This window comes from Benincasa hispida, chromosome 10 (genome assembly GCF_027475165.1).
Source record: "Benincasa hispida cultivar pf3 chromosome 10, pf3_genome.v1.1, whole genome shotgun sequence".
Lineage (NCBI taxonomy): Eukaryota > Viridiplantae > Streptophyta > Magnoliopsida > Cucurbitales > Cucurbitaceae > Benincasa > Benincasa hispida.
Window position 1 is genome coordinate 31,113,905 of NC_143487.1, and position 21,596 is coordinate 31,135,500.

Below are 21,596 nucleotides of genomic sequence, written 5' to 3' on the forward strand. Positions count from 1 at the left end.
GTTACTGTGTTTTTATTGTTTGTGTTCGAAGTTTTTGATGAGGAAATCGTGAAGAGACTAGTCTTCAAAGGTACATTTTCCGAATCTTTTCTTCTTCTTAATATATATATATATATATGCTTAGTTGATCATGTGTATTCTGTTTCTGTCAAATATATTCTTTGTGCATTATGGAAAACATCCGTGATGGGTACTCGTGTATCCTTTCAAATTGTTTATAAATTTTTAAAATGAAAACAAAATGTTTTTAAAAGCCTATTTCCATTTTTTGAAAATATATGCACGTTAATACAATATTTAATTACTAGTTTTAAAGTAATGCTTCCTTTTGTTAGTACAATAATTATGGAGTGGGGGATTGAACCTCCAACTTCTAGAGACAGAGACCCATAACTTGGCTAAAATTATTAAATAATTTTTGTACCCTTCAAATCTAAATCAATTCTCCATTTTTTTAATCATGAATAACTTCTATTTCTAAACAATTTCAAAATTAAAAGTTAAAATTGAGGAAAAATATTCATAAAATTAATTTATTTTAGAAAAAATTAGAATAACTCAACTTTTCATAAGAGATTATATATATATATATATATATTTTTCTAAATGACACAAACTTAATAAAAGGATATAGTATGTCTTTTTGTACAACTTCATACCAAGAGATATAACTATTTGAATTGTCACAAACATAGGAAATTATTTCACCGAATCTTATTCTCTTTTATATACAAATTATTCACAAAGTGTAAAGGAAACAAATTGTCATAAGGAAATATTTTGAATTCATCGAGTCAAATTAATTGTTCCTCATTCTCATGTAATTTTCTTTCCAATAATAAAATTATTTTCTTGTATTTTGTCAATATATTTTTTTATTTATTTTCTTGTATTTTGTCAATATATTTTTTTGTTATTTTTTTATTTTATTTTTGATGAATGAATACATTTAAAATGATGCAAAAATACATTTAAAATATTAATATTGTATTATCAATATGAATCTTTTTAAAAAGTAAAAATAAATATATAGTTTTATAATTATGTATATCAGATGAACAAATATTGCAAAAAAAAAAAAAAAGGTTTGATTTTATTTTTATCAAAAGGAATATATAACTAAAAAGGTCATCAAAACGTATTTTGAATTTTTAAAAATAAAAAGGAAAAAAAAAAAACACAACTATCAATTATGCTTATAGATTTTAATTAAAAGAACAGAACACTAAAAACAATTATCACACATATTTTTAGTTTTTACTTTTTAAAAAATATAAATCCAAAATCAGTATGAAACATGTAGGCCCTATTTGATAATAATTTTGTTTTTCATTTTTTGTTTTTGAAAATTAATTTTATTTTCTGCCAATTTCTTACCATGACTTACTTTTTTTTTTTTTTTTCCAATACAATGGTTGAATTCTTAACCAAATTCCAAAAATAAAACGAGTTATTTTCGCATTTAACCAAATTCCAATACAATGGTTTGTGATAACCATTTTATTTTTTGTATTTATTTTTTAAAATTAAGTTTAGGAACACTATTTTCGCATCCAAATTTCTTCATTTGTTATCTACTTTTCATCAATGATTTAAAAAATCGAGTCAAATTTTGAGAACTAAAAAAAATAGTTTTCAAAAAATTATTTTTGTTTTTTAAAATTTGACTAAGAATTCAACCATTGCACCGAAGAAATATGTATTTCATTATAAGAAAATGGGTCAAATATGCTTAGTTTTCAAAAACAAAAACAAAAAATCAAATAGTTATTAGTTACTAATTAAGGACATATTATTTTTGTTTTTTAAAAATTAAAACTAAAATCAGATATTTTAAAACGAAGAATCAGAAAAAAAAAATTAAATGGTCATCCAAGTAGGGAAAAGTAGAGTTGGCTCTTTTTTTCTCGGGTGTGAAGGAAATGATGGGGAATTCAATAATGAGGTTGGGCTGTCAATAATTTTGTGGGCTCCTCATATGAAAGTTCAAGCAATTTCCAATCAATATGGATAATCTTGGCTTTTTTTCAGCAAAATTACATGAATTATCTCTAAACTTTGTATTTGTTTTAAAAATATCCCTTCCAAGTGAAGATGACCTCCCAATTTCCTATCTCATGGGAAATTTCATTCTTTGTCATCATCTTGGACCTTTCTATAATAGAGAATGTGACAAGTTTAGATGTTGGATTATATATATACATACATAAACATGAAGGGTTGATGGTACTGTGTACGTACCTTCCAAACTATATACTAATCTCTTCATCCAAAATGATGGAGTGAATACCATATGAAAAAAAAACATCTTTTCATATCAAAGAGTAACTATGGGAGAATGCCAAAACTATAATAGCAAATTTGTTCTCCTCCAGAGGAACATGACAAAAGAGAACGGTAATAACATCTTTTCCAATAAAAAAATGTCGTCAATAAAACCCTCAGAGAAGCTTGATGACCTCCAACGTTTCAAACTCAACAAATAAAGTGGGTTATTTCTGGCCTATTCCTGCTTAATGTCTATCATGCCTTCCAAAATGGATTCCACTTCTAAGAGGCCAATGTCTATTTTCATCTTAGTAAATTTGCAACCTCCAAAAACCGCATGATCGTAGTGATCCTAAACAATCCACTCAAGACTACCTCTATCTCTATCATTGGACCAAACCGCATCAACATTAAATTTCCAGAAACCAACTGTCAATGGAGACCATTAGGATTGGGGAGAGAGATGGAGAAGGGTAGACGAAGCATCACAGACATTGGGGCCTCCAAGATGGCTTCCCAAACCCTCCAACTCAACGAGGTGCATAACAATCGAAATTCTAAGAGAATTCAAAGTTTACATTCCCTTTTTATTATTAGAACTTTCGAAAATTTCTATTTTGTTTTTAAGTTCTTTCATATTGTTTTGTACCATCTTTATTTATTTTTCTTTATGGAACCCTTTTCTTTTTTTTTTTTTTTTTTTTTGAATTTTTATTAATAAAAAAGTTGGTAAATTAAAATATAATTCAAAAAACTATTTGAAGTTTTTCCTTAAAAAATGTAAATAATTTATTTAATAATATCTAATAAACATTATGTTTTTTCCAATAGAAGCAAGCATATGTATCTAAATAATTCTATTTTTTTATTTTTGAATTTTAAAAAGATATAATTGTTTATAGAGAACTTATTTGAAAACACACGTAAATATAATTTAACAATTTCTTTTAATGTACATTTATATATTTTAAAATTATATTTATCTATTTTTTGTTACTTTTTATTTGAATTCAATAAAAATTCAATGTTTATGGTTAATATTTTGACGAAGTGAAAAAAATGTTGTGAAAGAATTTTTTTATATAAAAAAATAGAATATTAGCCTCTATCTCCTAAATTGTAAAAAAGAAAAAAGAAAAAAATTCAATTCTATAAAATTCGAAGTGTTTTAGAAGATATACAACATGGTTTCAAACTAAAAAAAATAAATGTATGTTGTTATTAAAGTTACGGCTAATCTATTTTTACCTAAGACCATTTAAAATTATAAATGAAAATATTTAATAGAGGTATACATGAGTTAGTTTGGGTTGGAAATTTTTTTTGGATCAATCCAAAAATTTGGGTTGATCGGATTGGCTACCCAAATGACCCGAATAAAGTCTCCAACTCAACTTAATCCAACACTTAAAATTGAGGTCGGATTGGTTTGGTGGGTTATTTATTTATTATATTTTTTATTAACTTAAAATACTTAAATTTGTGTACAACATATAATTAAAATTTCATAAAAGTCAAATGTTAAATATCAAAATCCAAGATATCTATTACAAACTTCATACAAACATCATAAAACTATATATGAGTTATAATATCTATAAGTTATAATATAATAATAATAATATTAGAGATTCGAGTGGGTTGGGTCAACCCAGATTTTTAAAAGTATAGCCCGAACTCAACCTAACCTGAAAAAAATATAAAAAATGCAATCCAACCCAACTCAACTCAAGATTAAAACTAACCCAACCCAACCCCTAAAATGTGGATCGAGTAGTCTGCGTTGTTTGAGTTGTCGGATCATTTGGACACCCCTAATATCTTCTCTCGTTCTAATAATATAATTGTTTTCAAACTTCATGTTTAACATTTACAAAAAAAAAATTATATTTGTTCAACAATTTATATTTCACTTTATGAAATTATGTTTCAAACATTTTCAACTACATCCTACACATTTCATATTTATTACAAATTAATCAAATAAAACATATATATAGCTTTAGTAATTGTCTCTTTTATTATTTTAAAATTTCAGGTTAGATATTATTTGTTATTTAAATTTAATTATACATATATTTATTTAAAAATTTATGTGCTAAAGGTTTTTAACCACCTGCATTGCATGTCTTAGATCTGAATTTACCAATTTACTTTAAACAAATATAGTTTTGTCTATGTATAATAAAACATAATGAATTGATGAATTGAAGTTTGAAATTAAATTTGTTTTTGGATGCACTTTTGAAATATTTCTTTTTCTAAGAAGTCGTTTTAGCAAGATTTGTAATGTATAATAATTACTCGAAATGAATTTTTGAAAGAAAAAAGAGTTTGAGAAAAAATCATTTTGAGTGAAACATTTGAAATTAAACTTTAGAAAGAAAAATATTTTTGAGTTTTTTTAGTTGGAATTCCATCACTTCTCCATACCCAAAGTAGTATGTTATAAAGCTGTTGTTGTTGCTTATTGCTTTCTAGCCTACTACAATCTTTCTCTTCTCTATTCTTACAATCAAACCGTTTGCGAAAACCTTTTCTCTAAACCCGTTTTCTCCAAAACAGGGGTAAAGGTTACGAGAGGTACCCGGTGTGCCATTGGCTATTCGTATTTGAATTGGTTGACTTGTTCGTAAGCGGGAACAAGTGCCGTACAATCGCTTAATGAAGCTTCAGAAAGTGCGATTGTGACATAAATTTTCCTAATATGTAATAATGACCAAAATATTCTCACACTTCTAGTTGACAATCACAATCCATTATTGGCAACTATCGCTAACCATAACTAATATGTAATAATCCATTGTCGTGGTCGTCTATCGCTAACCAGTAGAAGTTGCCATGTTTAACATTATTGGCAACTATCGTCCACCGTTGCTTGTCGTCTCCTGCCAAATATGACCATAACTAACCGTCACCCATCTCACTCGACCATGGTCGACCACCAGCACTGGTCAATAGTCTATCATATAGTTTATATACAAAATTGAACTTATTCATAGTGTTTGTTAATAATCTTTCATTATACTAACTGAATATTAGTAGAAACATTCAAGTAGAAGTCAAACAAATTTGTGTATAAAAATCTGGTAAAAAAATATAACCTAAACCATTTACTTAAAGAAAATGTGTTAAAAGAAAATGCAATTTGAATTTTTTATTGCCGACATTCCAAATTAGGGAGGCATTTTATAAGTCAATTTAGTGAAACTATTCCACATCTATATTTCCAAAATTAGTTAGAAATAAATTATTTATTGTGACCTCGTCCTATTCCATAGTCGGTTGAAAATTTTCATAAAAGAAAAAAAAATTATTTTCAAATATAAGAAAATGAAGTAAAATATTTATAAATATAACAAAATATCATAGTCTATCACGATAGATTGAGATAGATTACTATCTTTATTTATTTGTGTCATGATAGATTAATCATGGTTTATTGCAGTCTATTACAAATAGATTGTGATATTTTACTATTCTTTATAAATATTTTCAGTTTTATCATTTAAAATAATTTTTCTAGAAAAAAATTATAATATCTAACCATGAAAAGCTAAAATGTTGACCAAATAAACTAAAGCATTGCAATTATTTGAGAAATAGTCTTGAAATAGCTTTTTTTGTCTTAAAAAGGTTAAGAAAATCTAACCATGCCATATTTATAATACTATATTTTTAATAGCTCATCATCTGTATTTGGATTTTCCTAAAAACATTATTTTAATAATAAAGCAATAAAATAAAGTTTTCATTATTAGGAGAGTAGAGGAGCAAGTATATATAATAAAATAATAATTTGATAATCTATGACTTGTTGAATCATTTGCTTAAGATTTGTTTAACCACAAACTTAAACCATATTGTAACGAATAAAAAAGTGGTCAAACTTTATATTTAATTTTAAAAATATTTTATAATTTCAAGTTACATTTTATATTTTATCAACATAATTTATATATGAGCATTTGATGGATCATAGTGAAGAAAATACTTTATATAATTTTTTAAAAATATTTGAATGACTATTTATTTTAATATTTTATTTAGAAACCAAATGGAATAAAGGGCTATGATTTTTTTTTATTAGTTATTAGTATAGAAGGACATAAATCACACATTAAATAAAAAATTAATTATATGACACTTATTTTTTGTTATTTTTTTAATTCCACTTGGGTTACACTAATCTTCCAATCTAATCCAAGAAAAGTAATTAAAAAGAGAGGAAAGGGAAAATGGGCTAAGCCTAAGAAATGGTTTGAGAAGGAAAAGGACATGGTCCCACTTTGAACATAAAATTCATTTTTGATGACCTTTTTGAAGGTTTGGTTTCTCTCTCTTTGCACTTTTTATCTGCCAAAAGAGAGAAGTTTTTTGCTTTTTGAACCTTTTTGTCACATTTTTCTGTACACTCATCATATGATATGCCCACATCCACATCTCCCCCTCTCATCCTCCTCTCTGTGACTCTCTCAACATAGATACAAAGTTAAAGCAGACATTCAAGAAACCTCCAGCTTCTAGGGTTTCTCTCTTTCTTTCTTTTTTTTCCTTCTCTTTTTGCTGCAATTATTTTCTTAAATTATTGTCCAAAAGCTCCTTCTTCTACTCATCCTTTTCTCTTTGGTACAGTAGTTGTCTTTCTTTGCTGTTTTTTCCCATACCCTTTTCCCCTTGTGGAATCCTGATGCTTTTTTTTGGCATATTATGCTTATGATCATCCGGATTGAGCCACTTTTTGCTGTTTGATCTCTGGTTTTTCTCTATGTCATGCTCTGCAAATGGAAGTTTTTGCTTTGTTTTCTTTTTTGCCTTTCAAGGCAAGTTTATTTGATTGATTCCTTTTATCAGAATTCTCATGCCTTAATACCATGTTTTTTCTTCCTTTTATATTCATCCCTTTAATACCCTCAAATTATATATATATATTTCCCTTTATTGTGCCTGAGATAATTTGGTCTGTGTTCTTCTAACCGGTTAGCTCTTGTGCTGGATTGTACTTCTTTTGCTCTGTTTCATTTCTTTAGAGATCCAGACCCTCTGGATCTGCCCATATAATCTTCTTTTTAGTAGAACATTGAAATGGTATTTTTGGGAATCAGTTCTATTTAAATGAGCTGTTTGTTTGTTTGTTTGTTTGTTTTGTTTTGTTTTTTTTTTAAAAAAATAATAATTTCACATGTGTTTTCTATTTCTGGGTTTTGACCTGGTTTGTTATGGTTGCAAGGATCAGAAGAAATAAATGCAGTAAACAGTCACATGTCTGTTTTATGTAACATACAAATGTCTTTCCAATTTGTTTTCCTTTCTGTTTCAAATGTCCTGCTTTTTCTCTGTACAAAATATGCAGTAATAATCTGTGTCATATCAAATTCTTGAAGGTTTTGGAAAGAAATTCACCACATTTGGCAGTCCTTGAAGAACCTACTGTGGTTTGAAGATTTCATAGTTTGACAAGAGTTCTGAAAATTTGAACTCAGAGAGATCTGATAAGTCAATTACAAACATGGGTTTCATGTGTGATTTTTGTGGGGATCAAAGATCAATGGTTTACTGCCGATCTGATGCTGCTTGTTTGTGCTTATCATGTGATCGTAATGTCCATTCGGCTAACGCCTTGTCGAGGCGACATACAAGAACGCTGTTGTGCGAAAGATGCCATTTGCAGCCCTCCATGGTAAGGTGTATTGATGAGAGGGTTTCTCTGTGTCAAAATTGTGACTGGACAGGTCATGGCACATCTACCCTTGCTTCATCATCACACAAGAGGCAAACCATCAATTGTTACTCTGGTTGTCCATCAGCTGCAGAACTTTCTTCCATCTGGTCCTTTGTTTTGGATGTTCCCTCTGTAAATGATGCTTGTGAGAAAGAGTTGGGATTGATGAGCATTGCTGAGAATAGCTTGGGGGGTGCCTGGAGCCTTTCGGAGAACATCGCCGGTCAAAGAATGCCTGGATCAACTGAAGCCAGTGATGTTTGCAGCAGGGAAAAGTCAAATGTTATGGTCGGATCATCTTCACTCATTGATTTTGGTTCTAGGCCTTACACTTCAGATCAGCCAGTTGAATTGGCTAATGTGGCTTTACCCAAGGTGAATGATAAATTTCTTGTACTTTGTTTTGCTGTCAAGTTTATTATTGGAACCCTGCAAATATAGTTTCTGGCATTTGTAATGAGGCATTGCACATTTTTTCAAAAAAAGCGATTTGTCGTTCGGATAAGAAACAATTTCATTGGTGTGATGAAACTTCAAAAGGAATCCCGATTCCAATGAAATTACAAAAGGCTTTTCTATGAGCCCCCCTTATTAGAACCATTGATTAAGTGATATTAGTTATGACATTTTCTTGAATTTTCTCTTCATGCAGAGCTACCATAAGCATCATTTAACATTAGATATTGCTTGAAATTCTGTTCCGACCTTCGTTTCTCTCACATTTGGACATGAATCTGACGTTGAAGTTTCTTTGAATAATCATGAACTCTTTTAAATCCTAATTTCATTCTCATTACAAATAATGTTCTCACAACTCTTTTTGATAGATCCACTTGAGAAATCGTAAATGATATGGTTGTGCGGGTAATACTTTGAGCTTGAACTTTATTTGTTAACACATGATTAGATTTTTTTGGTTGATTGTCATCATATGGCAAATGCATGTTGCTGCAGATTTCCCAATTTCTGCTTATTGGTTCTTGTCAAGGATCTTTTGAGGCATCACATTTTTGGCATGCAGTTTTGCTGTCCTGGAACAAAAGTTGCGGAATTCTGTGGTGAGGATGATGATCTCTACAAGGAGTTTGATATGGATGAAATGGATTTAAATCTTGAAAATTATGAGGAGCTATTTAGTATGAGCATTAATCATTCTGAAGAATTTTTCGAGAACAGTGGAATTGATAGCTTTTTTGAGGCAAAAGGCCTATCTTTTGAAGATTCAGTTTGCCACAGTGCAGTTGCTGCAGAGGTGATTGTTTTAATGTATTTATTTCAGTTTCAGTTGTTACAAGGTTCTTTAGCCAATATTTCTGTTATTGTTCTTCCATTGTATCTAGTCTGGTTTACCGTATGCTCTATAAGGGCGTGTTCTGGATATCACTATCACACATTTTGGTCTTAACTCTTAAACATTATTCTTTCGATGTCCTCAAAGCGATGCTTGATAACTAGTTATGGAGGTTAGTTTGATTGAGCGCTCTATGAGTACTGAGCCCAGCTTGGTGACTTGATAAAAGATTCAAAAAGCCATCTAGGTCGGATAGGGATCTATTAGGTTGAAACAGGAGTGGAGTGAAGAAGAAATGGCATCCTTCTCAGTCGTGTTGTGTTAAGTAAAACAATTGGGTTGAAAAGCTAAAGATTTTAAAATCTCTCTCTAATTTGTCCCCTCAAAATTTTCGAAGTAGAAAAGTTATAAAGAGAAGTTAGAAGGTAAAATTTTGCCTCTTCTTAGGAAAACTTGGACTCCGGCTCAAGGTAGAAATATATTCCTTGGCAGTTTGGGCTCACTTTTTCAGGATAACTGGAAATCAGATTTCTCATGTATGCATCTACCTGTGTATTGTACATAATGCAATGTTTGTCTGGTTTCACTTGAAAGCCATACTGGAACTGAAATGACCTTCTACAGGGTTCTTCCATCGGAGTTGTCAAATCAATGCAGCCAGCCTGCAGCAATGGTGCCTCTGCTGACTCAGTGATGAGTACTAAAACCGAACCGATTCTCTGTTTTAATTCAAGGCAAGCCCAATCAGGTGTGTCATTTTCTGGCCTTACTGGTGAGAGTAGTGCTGGTGACCATCAAGACTGTGGAGCCTCTTCAATGCTTCTAATGGGTGAGCCTCCATGGTGTACCCCTGGCCCTGAAAGTTCCTTCCCATCTACTGATCGTAACAGCGCCGTCCTGCGTTATAAGGAGAAAAAGAAGACACGCAAGTAAGTTTTGTTGCCTCCTTCGCTTCTGATTCTTGAACTTAGTGGCCTGATCCTTGTCTTTCTTCTTGCCGGGCTGGTGTGGGGCAGTGGATCTTTATGTTTTCCATTTCATTGCCTTCATTAGAGCTAACTGTTAGCTGTCCCAGCCTCAGAGTGACAGTGATAGTCCTCTTGTCTTCAGAATGGACTTTATGATCTGATTGCTTCTTTTGTTATGAGTTGACTTGTCACATCATAAATCCTGTTTTCCTCATCCTGCATGGATCATCATAGTTTTCAATCCTCACTTGTAGTTCAATGACCTTGTAGGTTTGAGAAAACAGTGAGATATGCCACTCGCAAAGCGAGAGCCGATGTCAGAAGGCGTGTGAAGGGACGGTTTGTGAAGGCTGGAGAGGCCTATGATTACGACCCACTGAACCAGGCTAGAAGCTGCTGAGTACAATTTTTAACTATGCTTTACAAAAAGGAATGAATCACTCTGATGTTTGCTTGGAAAGATGCATTCTTTATTTATCTAACCAAGTGAATAATTTCAATGCATGATGATAAGCTATCTGATTATATCACAGGAAGGTTCAATGTCGCCCAAAGACGAAAGGTGGATTTGAAAAAGCGAGTACAGAAGGTTCAACGACTAAACTTTCCGGGGCAGATCGAAAAGGGTGTATCGACTAGAGCTTCAGTTTATGATCCCATCCAATAATACAGACAGCAGAAGATTTGCTCCAAGATTTAACTGGTAGTTGCCGTAAAGGCCAGCTCCTCTACAAATATCTGTTTACTGATACTTGTTGGTCAGAAACTACACTTACTTGACTATTTCTTTCTTTCTTTCTTTCTTTTTTGTTGATCTGAAACCTGGCTTGTTGGGTGACAAGACCCACCATTGCCAAAATATTATTTTGTCTGTATAGCACAAAGTCAGCATATTTTACAACACATTAAGATGAGTTGAGTTTAGTAGTAGTAGATTATGGTTACAAGGTTGAACATAAGATTTTCTCCTCTTTCCCAGTTGTAAATGTAAGGTAATAAATTGCATGTGCAGTTGAGAGAGATTTGGTAATTATACTCATACCTTGTAAATTCATTTTCTTTACTTTAATTCTTCTTCTTTTAAAGGGAAAAAAATGTCATTTACCCTATGAATGTAAATCTATTTTGATGTTGCAAGTAGCTTGAAAATGATAGTGAGATTATTCATTTAAAGATTGTCTCTAGTATAGCTGATCAGAACTCGAAAGTTTACCATTTATTTCAGGCTACGAGTTTGTTTATTCCTTTTACTTCTACTTCTACATGTTGAATAAAGTTTTTTGCTTCAACATTCAACAATTACTTGAATCTCATTTCTTCAAGTAATCTATATACGAAGTTAAATTGATTCAGGCTTCTTGATCTAATAAACCATGAGCTAGAACTCTTTTTGGGTCCATATCAGAGATATCAAAAAGTGATTTGATCTTACTGAAGTTTTGCTGGAAAGTATTTATTCCAACAAGAACCAAATGGCAAAATAGAGGTAACCATATGGATAAGAAGCAAACCATTTATTACTTAGAAAAACCATTTAAGTATGTCATTTTATTGCAGAAAAGGGGCTGTGAAATGACTGACAGACCCACCAAGTTGAAAGAGAGACCAGAAAGGACAATGATATAGGGGGAAAAAAAAGCCCAAGCAATTTATTTAAAAAATGAAAAAAAAAAAAAAGTGATAGGGACCAATTGTTTCAAACAATTGAGATCATAGATAGATAGGGTTAGATTACAAGTTTAAGCCCATTGATAATTTATTTTCTATTCTCTTATTTTCCAAGTTTAACATATTGGAAAATTGGAAGCTCAAACTTTGTGGTTATGGTACGGTTTGGTTACTAAGCAAAATTAGAGCGAAACTAACAATTTAATGAAGGAAAAACAGTAAATCGAAGCCGGACCAAAATATAAGATAAACCAAATCGCTTGGCTCAGGATTTGACGATTTGGTGGATATGCTTTGTCTTCACTTTTGTCTTTTTGATTATCCACGTGCATATTGGGCTGGGCCTAAAGCCTATATACATCCAAATCTATTATATAGAATATATCGTCACAATTACAAATATAGAATTCAGACTTAAATATTAGTCGATATAGTACAATGTAAAATAATTTATAGATATATCAAAATTTAGATACAGCTCTTAAAGTCTATGATGGAGTTGACATTCAACAAGCGGAAGCTATTAAGGATCTAAGCACTCTAACCACATCAATTTTAAAGGAAAAACATGTATGTTCAAGGAAAAACCAAAATAGGGTTTATTGTATACAATCTTTGTAGATTCCATCAATTTGCTTGATTCTTTTCTGTTTTCTTCTTCAAACTCAGCAATAGACCACCACCAAAATCTTCTACACTATTCTTAGGGTTTAGATTGGATTGTGGAATCCAAATTGAGAAGAATAGGATGAATTTTGAGATGAAGAATGAAAATTAGAAAATTTTTAAGTTGGAAAAATTCCTCTCAGATTTTGTGGAGTTGCATGAATACCTAAATGCATTGAAATTAGTTTATTTTATAGAAACTCTCCATGCACTTCAGAATTTACCACAAAATGACACATATTTCCACTAATTAAAGTGGATTAGATGTAGTTGAAAGTGGAAAAATCTCACTTTTAAGTTATTTATTTAATTTTTCATTTTAATTTAATTTTTATAGAATAAAAAACAAATTAAATAAATTTCAAATCTGAATTTGAAATTGAAAAATAACCTATTTAATTAATTAATTAATTAAATTTAATTAATTAAATTAACAATTAATTCAATATCAAATATTAAATTAATAAAACACCTAATACAAATATGAATTACTATTCATGTAATTAATATTTGAATCAAATTTAAATACCTTTAACTCTAGAAAAATGTTTAATTTGTTTAATTTAAATGTTAATTATATCAAATATAATTATCCAAACCCTGATTCGAATTTGAACATTTCAAATTCACTCAACACACTATTCTAAGGTTTAATCCTTTTATGAGCTAGTAGAGGAACCTATGGACCTACAGATCATGAGCTCCAACGATTTGAGATTAATTGGCTAAACTCTTTAGACCGAATCAATCAATATTTGTTAACTACCGAGACATACCACTATAGCTTAGTAGTTGCACTATCCTCACTGTAGATATATCTCTGTCCACTTGATTTAACCATAATCAGTAAGTTGATCCTTCATAGGTCGTTTGTATTTATAGTTAGATCAAAATTACCATTTTACCCCTGAAATACATTTTGCTCCTTAAGAATCCATTGAACCTCTATTGAACAATTGGTTTATGGTCCAACCAATAAACCGAATCCCTCTCTGTCACGAGAGAGTCAGGCCCCTTTGTTAAGGACCAGGAGTCAGCACTTAAGGAAAAACCTATCTGCTGACCATTAGTTGGGTAGGGATAAATTCCTTCTTGCAAGATTATGTCCTCAACTATCTATTTGGTCTTACCCCTAAAATGGGAGGCTTATTGAGCAGTGATTTTGCATGCAGATTAAAGGATAATCCCGAATAAACAGGAGTTCATAGTTAGCTCAGGACTGAGATTGAGTTACCTTAGGTTATCAAATTGAAATTGTCAGTTTTAATAGTAAACAGTCGTTATAAAGAAAAAGTGACTATCTCGTGATCCGGTTTTATGTAAATATCTTTTACATAGGATGCCCCCACTCGCATGTCTCCAGGATAAGCTACCTAGCCCTATCCATATTCTTATAAACTTTTTTGGCTATTGATCCTCTTTTATGTGTCTACATAAAAGTTTAAGTATTCATATTATAGCCTTGGGGTTAGTTTATTGGATTTATAGAAGAATGCAATTCAATAACACCCTTATTTGATAGAAATTTCAATAATAATTTTATTGAGAATAGAATATGTTTAATGTTTACAAACTGCGAGTTTTATGACATTTTCAATAGTCTATCAGTGATAGACAATATTATTGGTAGGAGTCTATTAGCGATAGAGTCTATCATTGATAGATTTTATATATTTGGAATTCTTTTAAAAGGTTGCTATACATTAGAAAGAAAGAAAAGAATGGGAGAAGTCTATATTTTTATTCAATCATTTCTCACTATAAATACCAATGCTACATGCTAAAAATAACTTGGTTGATAACAAAAATTTAGCAATAACTCCACTAACCTAGCCATAACTCCAAATATAGTTACTTAACAAAATAAGATTTGGACTAATTCAAAACAATTAAACATAGTATTGCAATTTGAGTTAACTAGCATCCTCCCAAACGTTGTAAACACCTAGTTTGCTCCTAAGAGCTTGAAAACCACTAACACTAAAAAACTTAATGAAATATCTGCTATTTTCTCCTCTAAGCTGCAATGAACCACTTGCAGTTCTCCTTCTTTTTGCATCTCTCTTAAAACACAATATTTTATCTTAAAATGCTTGGTTGTTCCATGAAAAATTGGATTGAAAGAAATAGCTAAGGTGTCTTGATTATCCAAAACTGTTGGAGTTAATGTCCTAAATCGAGTGTATCTTGTAGTTTGTAAAGACAAATTATATATCTAATAAAATAAGAGGTATTTTATTAATGATTAGATTGCATTAATTCAATCCAATAAACTAAGATTCAAGGTTATTTTTATGAAACTTAAAACATGTATGTAGAGACATACATGTGGATCATGTTTAAGTAATAACATAAATGGTCTGTAGTAGATGAATAGGGTTAGGTACGTTATCCTGGTGACACTACAATGTGGCCTACTTTGTAGATGTTACAATTTTTGTAAAGTGCTACAAATGATATGATCCTGATCATTCATGTGGAGACATGCGAGCGGGGGTATTCTATACAACGAGTTTGTATAAGACCGAACCATGAAATGAATAGTCTCTCCATATAACACCATTGCTAGAAGAGACTTACATTTCACTAGGATGACCATAGATGACTTGACATTAATCCCGAGTGAGTTGTGAACTTCTGTTTATGAAAATATGTATCAAGTATCTTTTGAAGTTAATGAAGTGTTCGTTTTTTCAATAGGTGTTCATATTTGTTCTGTTAGACTTGAAAATAACTTGTATGTGTTAAAACCAAATGAAGCAAAGGCCACTTTAAATATAGAGCTGTTTAAAACGACAAAAACTCAAAATAAAAGCAGAAAATTTCTCCTAATACCTATCTTTGGCATCTCAGACTTGGTCACATAAATCTCAACAAGATTGAGAGATTAGTTAAAAACAGTCATATAAATCAGTTAGAAGACAATTTTTTACCTCCTTGTGAGTCATGTCTTGAGAGAAAAATGACTAAAACTTCTTTTTCCAGAAAAGGTCTTCGTGCCAAAGAACCTCTCGAACTTATACATTCAGACCTTTGTGGTCCGATAAATGTAATAACACGAGGTGGATATGAATATTTTGTTAGTTTTATTGATGACTATTTTAAATATGGCTATATTTACTTAATAAGTCACAAGTCTGAAACCCTTGAAAAGCTTAGGGAATTCAAGACCGAAACATGACACTTTTTAGGTAAAAGAATTAAAATACTTCGATCAGATCGAGGTGGTGGATATATGGATTTACAATTCCAGAACTATTTAGTAGATCATGGAATTCAATCCCAAATCACAGCACCTGGAACAACACAACAAAATGATGTTGTAGAAAGGAGAAACCAAACCTTGTTAGACATGGTTCGATCAATGATGAGTTTTACTTAGTTACATCAATCCTTTTAGGGGTATGTAGTATATATTCTGAACATGGTTCCCTCAAAAAGTGTTTCTGAAACACCATATGAGTTATGGAAAGGACGTTAAGGTAGTTTACATTACTTTTGGGTCTGGGGATGTACAACACATGTGTTGGTACAAAATCCTAAGAAATTGAAACGATGTTCAAAGTTATGTCTCTTTGTTGGATACCAAAAAGAAACAAAAAGAGGATTGTTCTATGATCCCCAAGAAGATAAAGTATTTGTTTCGACAAATGTTACATTCTTGGAAGAAGATCATATTAGAATTCATCAACCTCGTAGTAAACTAATATTGAAAGAAATGACTAATGATACTACAGATAAATAAAAAAAAGTTGTTGATGAAGCTAGTCCATCAACAATGGTTGTTTCTCCACCACATTCTTCTCAAGAGTTGAGAATGCCTTGACGTAGTAGGAGGATTGTTCATAAACCTGAACGCTATATGGGTTTGACAGAAACTCAAGACATCATACTTGATGATGGTCTAGAGGATCGATTGACCTTTAAACAGGCAATGGAAGATGTTGATAGGGAATAATGGATAAAAGCCATGGATGTAGAAATGGAGTCCATGTACTTCAATTCTATCTGGGATCTTGTAGATCAACCACATGAGGTTAAACCGATAGGATGTAAATGGATCTACAAGAGGAAAAGAGACCAAACTGACAAGGTGAAAACCTATAAAGCCAGACTCGTGGCAAAAGGTTTTACCCAAAGAGAGGGGGTCGATTATGAAGAAACCTTCTCTCTTGTTGCCATGATAAAATCAATAAGAATACTCTTATCCATTGTCGCATATTATGACTATGAGATATGGCAAATGGATGTAAGACAACTTTTTTGAATGACCATCTTAATGAAAGTATTTTTATGTCTCAACCAGAAGGGTTCATTAAACGGGGTCAAGAACAAAAGGTTTGTAAGCTTAAAACATCCATTTATGGGTTGAAGCAAGCTTCAAGATCCTGAAATATAAGATTTGACACTGTGATGAAATCTTATGGCTTTGAACAGAATGTTGACGAATCTTGTGTATACAAGAAGATAATCAACAAAACTGTAGTATTCTTGGTCCTTTATGTTGATGATATCATGCTCATTGGGAATGAGACAAGTTACCTTGCTAACGTAAAGAGATGGTTAACATCACAAAATGAAAGATTTGGAAAATGCTCAATATGTTCTTGGGATTCAGATTTTTTGAAATCGAAAGAATGAAACCTTAACACTATCTTAGGCATCTTACATTGACAAAATGTTGTCAAAATATAACATGCAAAATTCCAAAAAGAGTATGTTACCTTTTAGACATGGAATTCATCTGCCAAAGGAATAGTGTCCTAAGACACCTCATGAAGTTGAGGAAATGAAAAGAATTCCATATGCATTGGCATTGGGAGTCTGATGTATGCTATGTTATGTACACGTCCTGACATATGCTTTGCAATTGGAATCGTCAGCAGGTTCCAATCTAACCTAGGTCACAGTCATTGGACGATTGTCAAAAACATTCTCAAGTATCTCAAGAGAACGAGGAACTATACGCTTGTGTATGGATCTAAGGATTTGATCCTTACAGGATACACTGATTCTGATTTTCAGATTGACGTAGATTCCAGGAAATTTACCTCAGGATAAGTTTTCACTCTTAACAGAAGAGTTATGGTGTGGAGAAGCATTAAACAAAGTTGTATAGCTGACTCCACGATGGAAGCGGAATATGTAGCTGCATATGGAGCAGCTAAAAAAGCAGCGTGGCTGCGCAAGTTCCTGACAGATTTGGAAGTCGTTCCAAATATGCACCTGCCCATTACTCTGTATTGTGACAATAGTGGTGCAGTTGCTAATTCCATGGAACTTAGAAGTCACAAACGTAGAAAACATATCGAAAGAAAGTACCATCTCATCAGAGAGATTGTATATCGAGGAGATGTAATAGTCACACAGATAGCCTTAGAAGACAACCTTGCTGACCCTTTTATGAAGGTCCTTTCAACTAAACTGTTCGAGGGTCACCTGGTTGGACTAGGACTACGAGCAACATAATCTAGGGTAAGTGGGAGAATGTCAAAGGGTATTTTGGATGCCCTAGTTTATTATATTTTTCTCTCTTTCTCAACATTGTAAACATTATATATTTATATGTTTATCTGAATAAAGTGTTAGTCTAAGTGGGAGATTGTTGGGAATGTCCTAAACTCGCAGTTTATAAATGTTGTTAACATATTCTATTTATCAATAATAATGTTGTTGGGTTTTTTATTCAATAAATTAGTATTGATATTGAATCCTTCTGTGAAAATCCAATAAACGAATCCATGACTATAATATGAATACTTTAACTTTATGTGGTGATATAAAAATTGATCAAATTTTAATATGTAGTCAAAATGGTCTATAAGTATTTGGATGAGATTGGGTACCTCATCCTTGTGTCACTATTGGATGCGGTCTATTTTGTATACTAATACAAATGATGTGATCAGAAAATCATTTATGTAGATACATGTGAGTGGAGGCATCCTGTGCAATGAATTTTCATAAGGCCGGACCTCAAAATAGTCACTTTTCTTTATAACAACTGTTTACTGTTAAAACTGACTATCTCAAACTCAAATGAACTAGGGTAACTTGATCTTAATCCTGAGTTGACTATGAATTCCTATTTATTCGGGATTATCCTTTGATCTACATAGGTGAGATTAGTCCAATAACACTGCTCAATAAGCCTCCCATTTTGGGGACAAAACTGGATAGATAGCTGGAGACATAGCTTTGCAATATGGAATTCACTTCTACCTGATTTAGGATTAACATATGGGTTGTTCTCTTAAGCGTTGATGCCTTGTCTTGAACAACGGGGCCCCGCCCTCTCATGGAAGAGAGGGTTATGATTTATAAGTTGGACTATAAATCAATTGTTCAATCGAGGATCAGTGGGAGCTTAAGGAGTAAGATGTATTTACAGGAGTAAAATAGTAATCTTTGACCCAGTTGTAAATACGAACGACCTATGAAGTATTGACTTACCGATTATGGTTAAAATTGATAGAAATATATCCATAATGAGGAGAGCACAACTATCGAGCTATAGTGGAATGTCTTGGTAGTTAACAAATAGTAATTAATTTGGTTTAAAGAGTTTAACCAATTAATTACAATTCGTTGGAGCTCATGATCTGTAGGTTCATAAGGTCCCTCTACTAGCTCGTAATTTGGATTAGTAAATTGAGTAATCTTGATAAGATTTGAAATTATGGTTTATAATTTGAAATGTTCAAATTCAATTAGAGTTTCTATTTATTGTATTCGATACAATTGACATAATTTTATTGAAATTAAACGAAATTGAAGAAACAAATAATGTTTAAAATATGATTTGAATATTAATTGTATAATATTAATTTCATTATGATGGAATTGTTTTTTTTTTATTAATTTAACATTAGATATTAAATTAAAAAAATTAATTAAAAGGTTTAATTAATTAGTTTTATTTAAAAATTAATTAATTGAATTAATTGAATTAATTGAATTAGTATATATATATATATATATAACTAATAAATCAAATTAAATTAGTTTAATTTAGAAATTGGTTTTGGAAATCATTTTTTTTGGAAAAACTACTTTTAAAATCAAAACTCAAAGTGGAGATTTCCAAAAGTTGGAAATCTCCACTATGGTACAAGACACCTTATTCGTTCAATTCTATTTTCTCCATGAAGTGGGAGCTGACCTTCATGCAAACTTTGAATTTGCATGATGAAAGCACTATAAATTGAAGTGCTAAGCTGAATAATTGATTCATGCTTACAAGAACTTCTTGAAGAACTCTGTAGAAATAAATAACCCTAAAAACCTTCATCATATCTTCTATATATCCAGCTCAATCTACTGTTTCCACCACACAATCCTTGCAAGAGAATAGTAGAGAAGATCTTCTTGGTGGTCTACTTATAAATTAAAGCACTTTCACGTGGAGCTCAGCTGGTATTGAAGAGGATTCTTCAAAGGTATTGTGTTCAGCAAACCCTCTTCTGTAATAGTTACTTTGAAGCATGTTTTAAAATCAAATTAAGTATAATTAGGATGCTTATTGATTCTGATTTTCTCTGCTGCATGTCAATATACTCTAACAATGTAATTATTGTGGTAAAGAGTATAATTGCGCTACTACTTCTTATGGGACTAGCACATTATGGAAGCATTTAAAAAATTAATGTAAGAAGTATCCATATAAGGAGGAATAAAAAGGACAAGCTATTTTTGTAACGACCCGACTTTTCGAGCACTTTGACAAAGGCCTTTACGACTAAATGCACATTTAAAACCCATATATTTTGTTAAAAAAATTCATTAAAATAATAAAGATAGTTTTTTTAGAATAAACTAGAAAACAAATAAATAATAAATAAATAAAACTTTTATTCGGGGTCCCCTAAAAATAATATTCATAAAGAAAACATTCAAAACATAAAAATTTGCTGTCTCACATTAAATTATAGTTTCAAAACATTCAAATGACAAAAACATAGACTAAGTGGATGCTCTGTCTCACATTAAATTCTAGTTTCAAAACATTTAAATGACAAAAACATAGACTAAGTGGAACAATTTCTCTTGTTCCCATATGGCTCTGTCACGGGTCTCGTCTGTCACTCGCCAACCTATTCTTGTTATTCCCTAAAAAACATAAAGGAATAAAGGGTGAGTATAACAATACCCAGTAAGTGACCTGCTACTGGGTCCTCTAGGTTACATGGTAGCTAGTTTATCTAGACATCGGTGTACACCCATCATATCAGTCGTAGTAATCCCGAAGGAGCATGCATCAGTCATGGTGTGTAACCCGAAGGTCCACAAATCAGTCATAGACATGAACCCGAAGGAACAAGAGTCAGTCATAGACATGAACCAGAAGGAACATGAATCAGTCATAGTGTGTAACCCAAAGGTCTACAAATCAGTCATAGACATGAACTCGAAGGAACATGAATCAGTCGTAGTGTATAACCCGAATGTCCACAAATCAGTCATAGACATGAACCCCAAGGAACATAAATCAGTCATAATGTGTACATCTGCCTATATAAGAAAAACTAATAGGAACCCTATAACTTAACATGCATTAGTTTTCATATAACTCCTGTATTAAATTTTATAGTCGTTTAACTTAGGGGTAAAATTTCATATATATCCTCAGTCAATGGTATAATCATTATAAGCAAAATAGTCCAATCCAGTCAGCCAATGCCATTAAGTCATGTAGTTCAATCAGTCATAAAATATCAGTCCCAACAGTCCAGAATAAACAGTCAAATCCGTCTTAGCAGTCTCAAGAGACAGTCCATGTAATCTTAAGTAACTAGTTCATGTATTCTTAAGTAAAAAATTCAAGTAATCTTAAATAAGTAGTCCAAGTGGTAGGGACGACTGGTTTGAAGGTGAACCAGTAGAAGGACATTTACCTCAAGTTTTAGTCAATACAAGCTCAAACAACCTTAACTTTTATTTGCCCAAAAGATCAGGAACCAAGCCCTAAATGATAAACCAAAAATTAGGATTTCCAAAATAAGGCCAAAATTCT

General features: G+C 31.5%; 1 protein-coding gene across 5 annotated transcripts; it reads left to right on the plus strand.

The window, feature by feature from the left end:
* The first annotated feature begins 6,593 nt into the window (after positions 1-6,593).
* On the plus strand, positions 6,594-11,282 carry LOC120088538 (zinc finger protein CONSTANS-LIKE 9-like). 5 transcript variants are annotated; one of them, XM_090305995.1, is made up of 6 exons: positions 6,594-6,796; positions 7,653-8,365; positions 9,012-9,242; positions 9,906-10,210; positions 10,520-10,649; positions 10,783-11,282. In XM_090305995.1, the coding sequence occupies exons 2-5, from the start codon at positions 7,778-7,780 to the stop codon at positions 10,647-10,649; spliced, it is 1,254 nt and encodes a 417-aa protein (XP_090162121.1). In that variant the 5' UTR covers positions 6,594-6,796; positions 7,653-7,777; the 3' UTR covers positions 10,783-11,282. The 5 variants fall into 5 exon arrangements, with proteins under 5 accessions (XP_090162121.1, XP_038901850.1, XP_090162122.1 ...); XM_090305996.1 differs by having other exon boundaries at positions 6,726-6,897; XM_039045922.2 differs by having other exon boundaries at positions 10,520-11,282.
* The last annotated feature ends 10,314 nt before the right edge of the window (positions 11,283-21,596 follow it).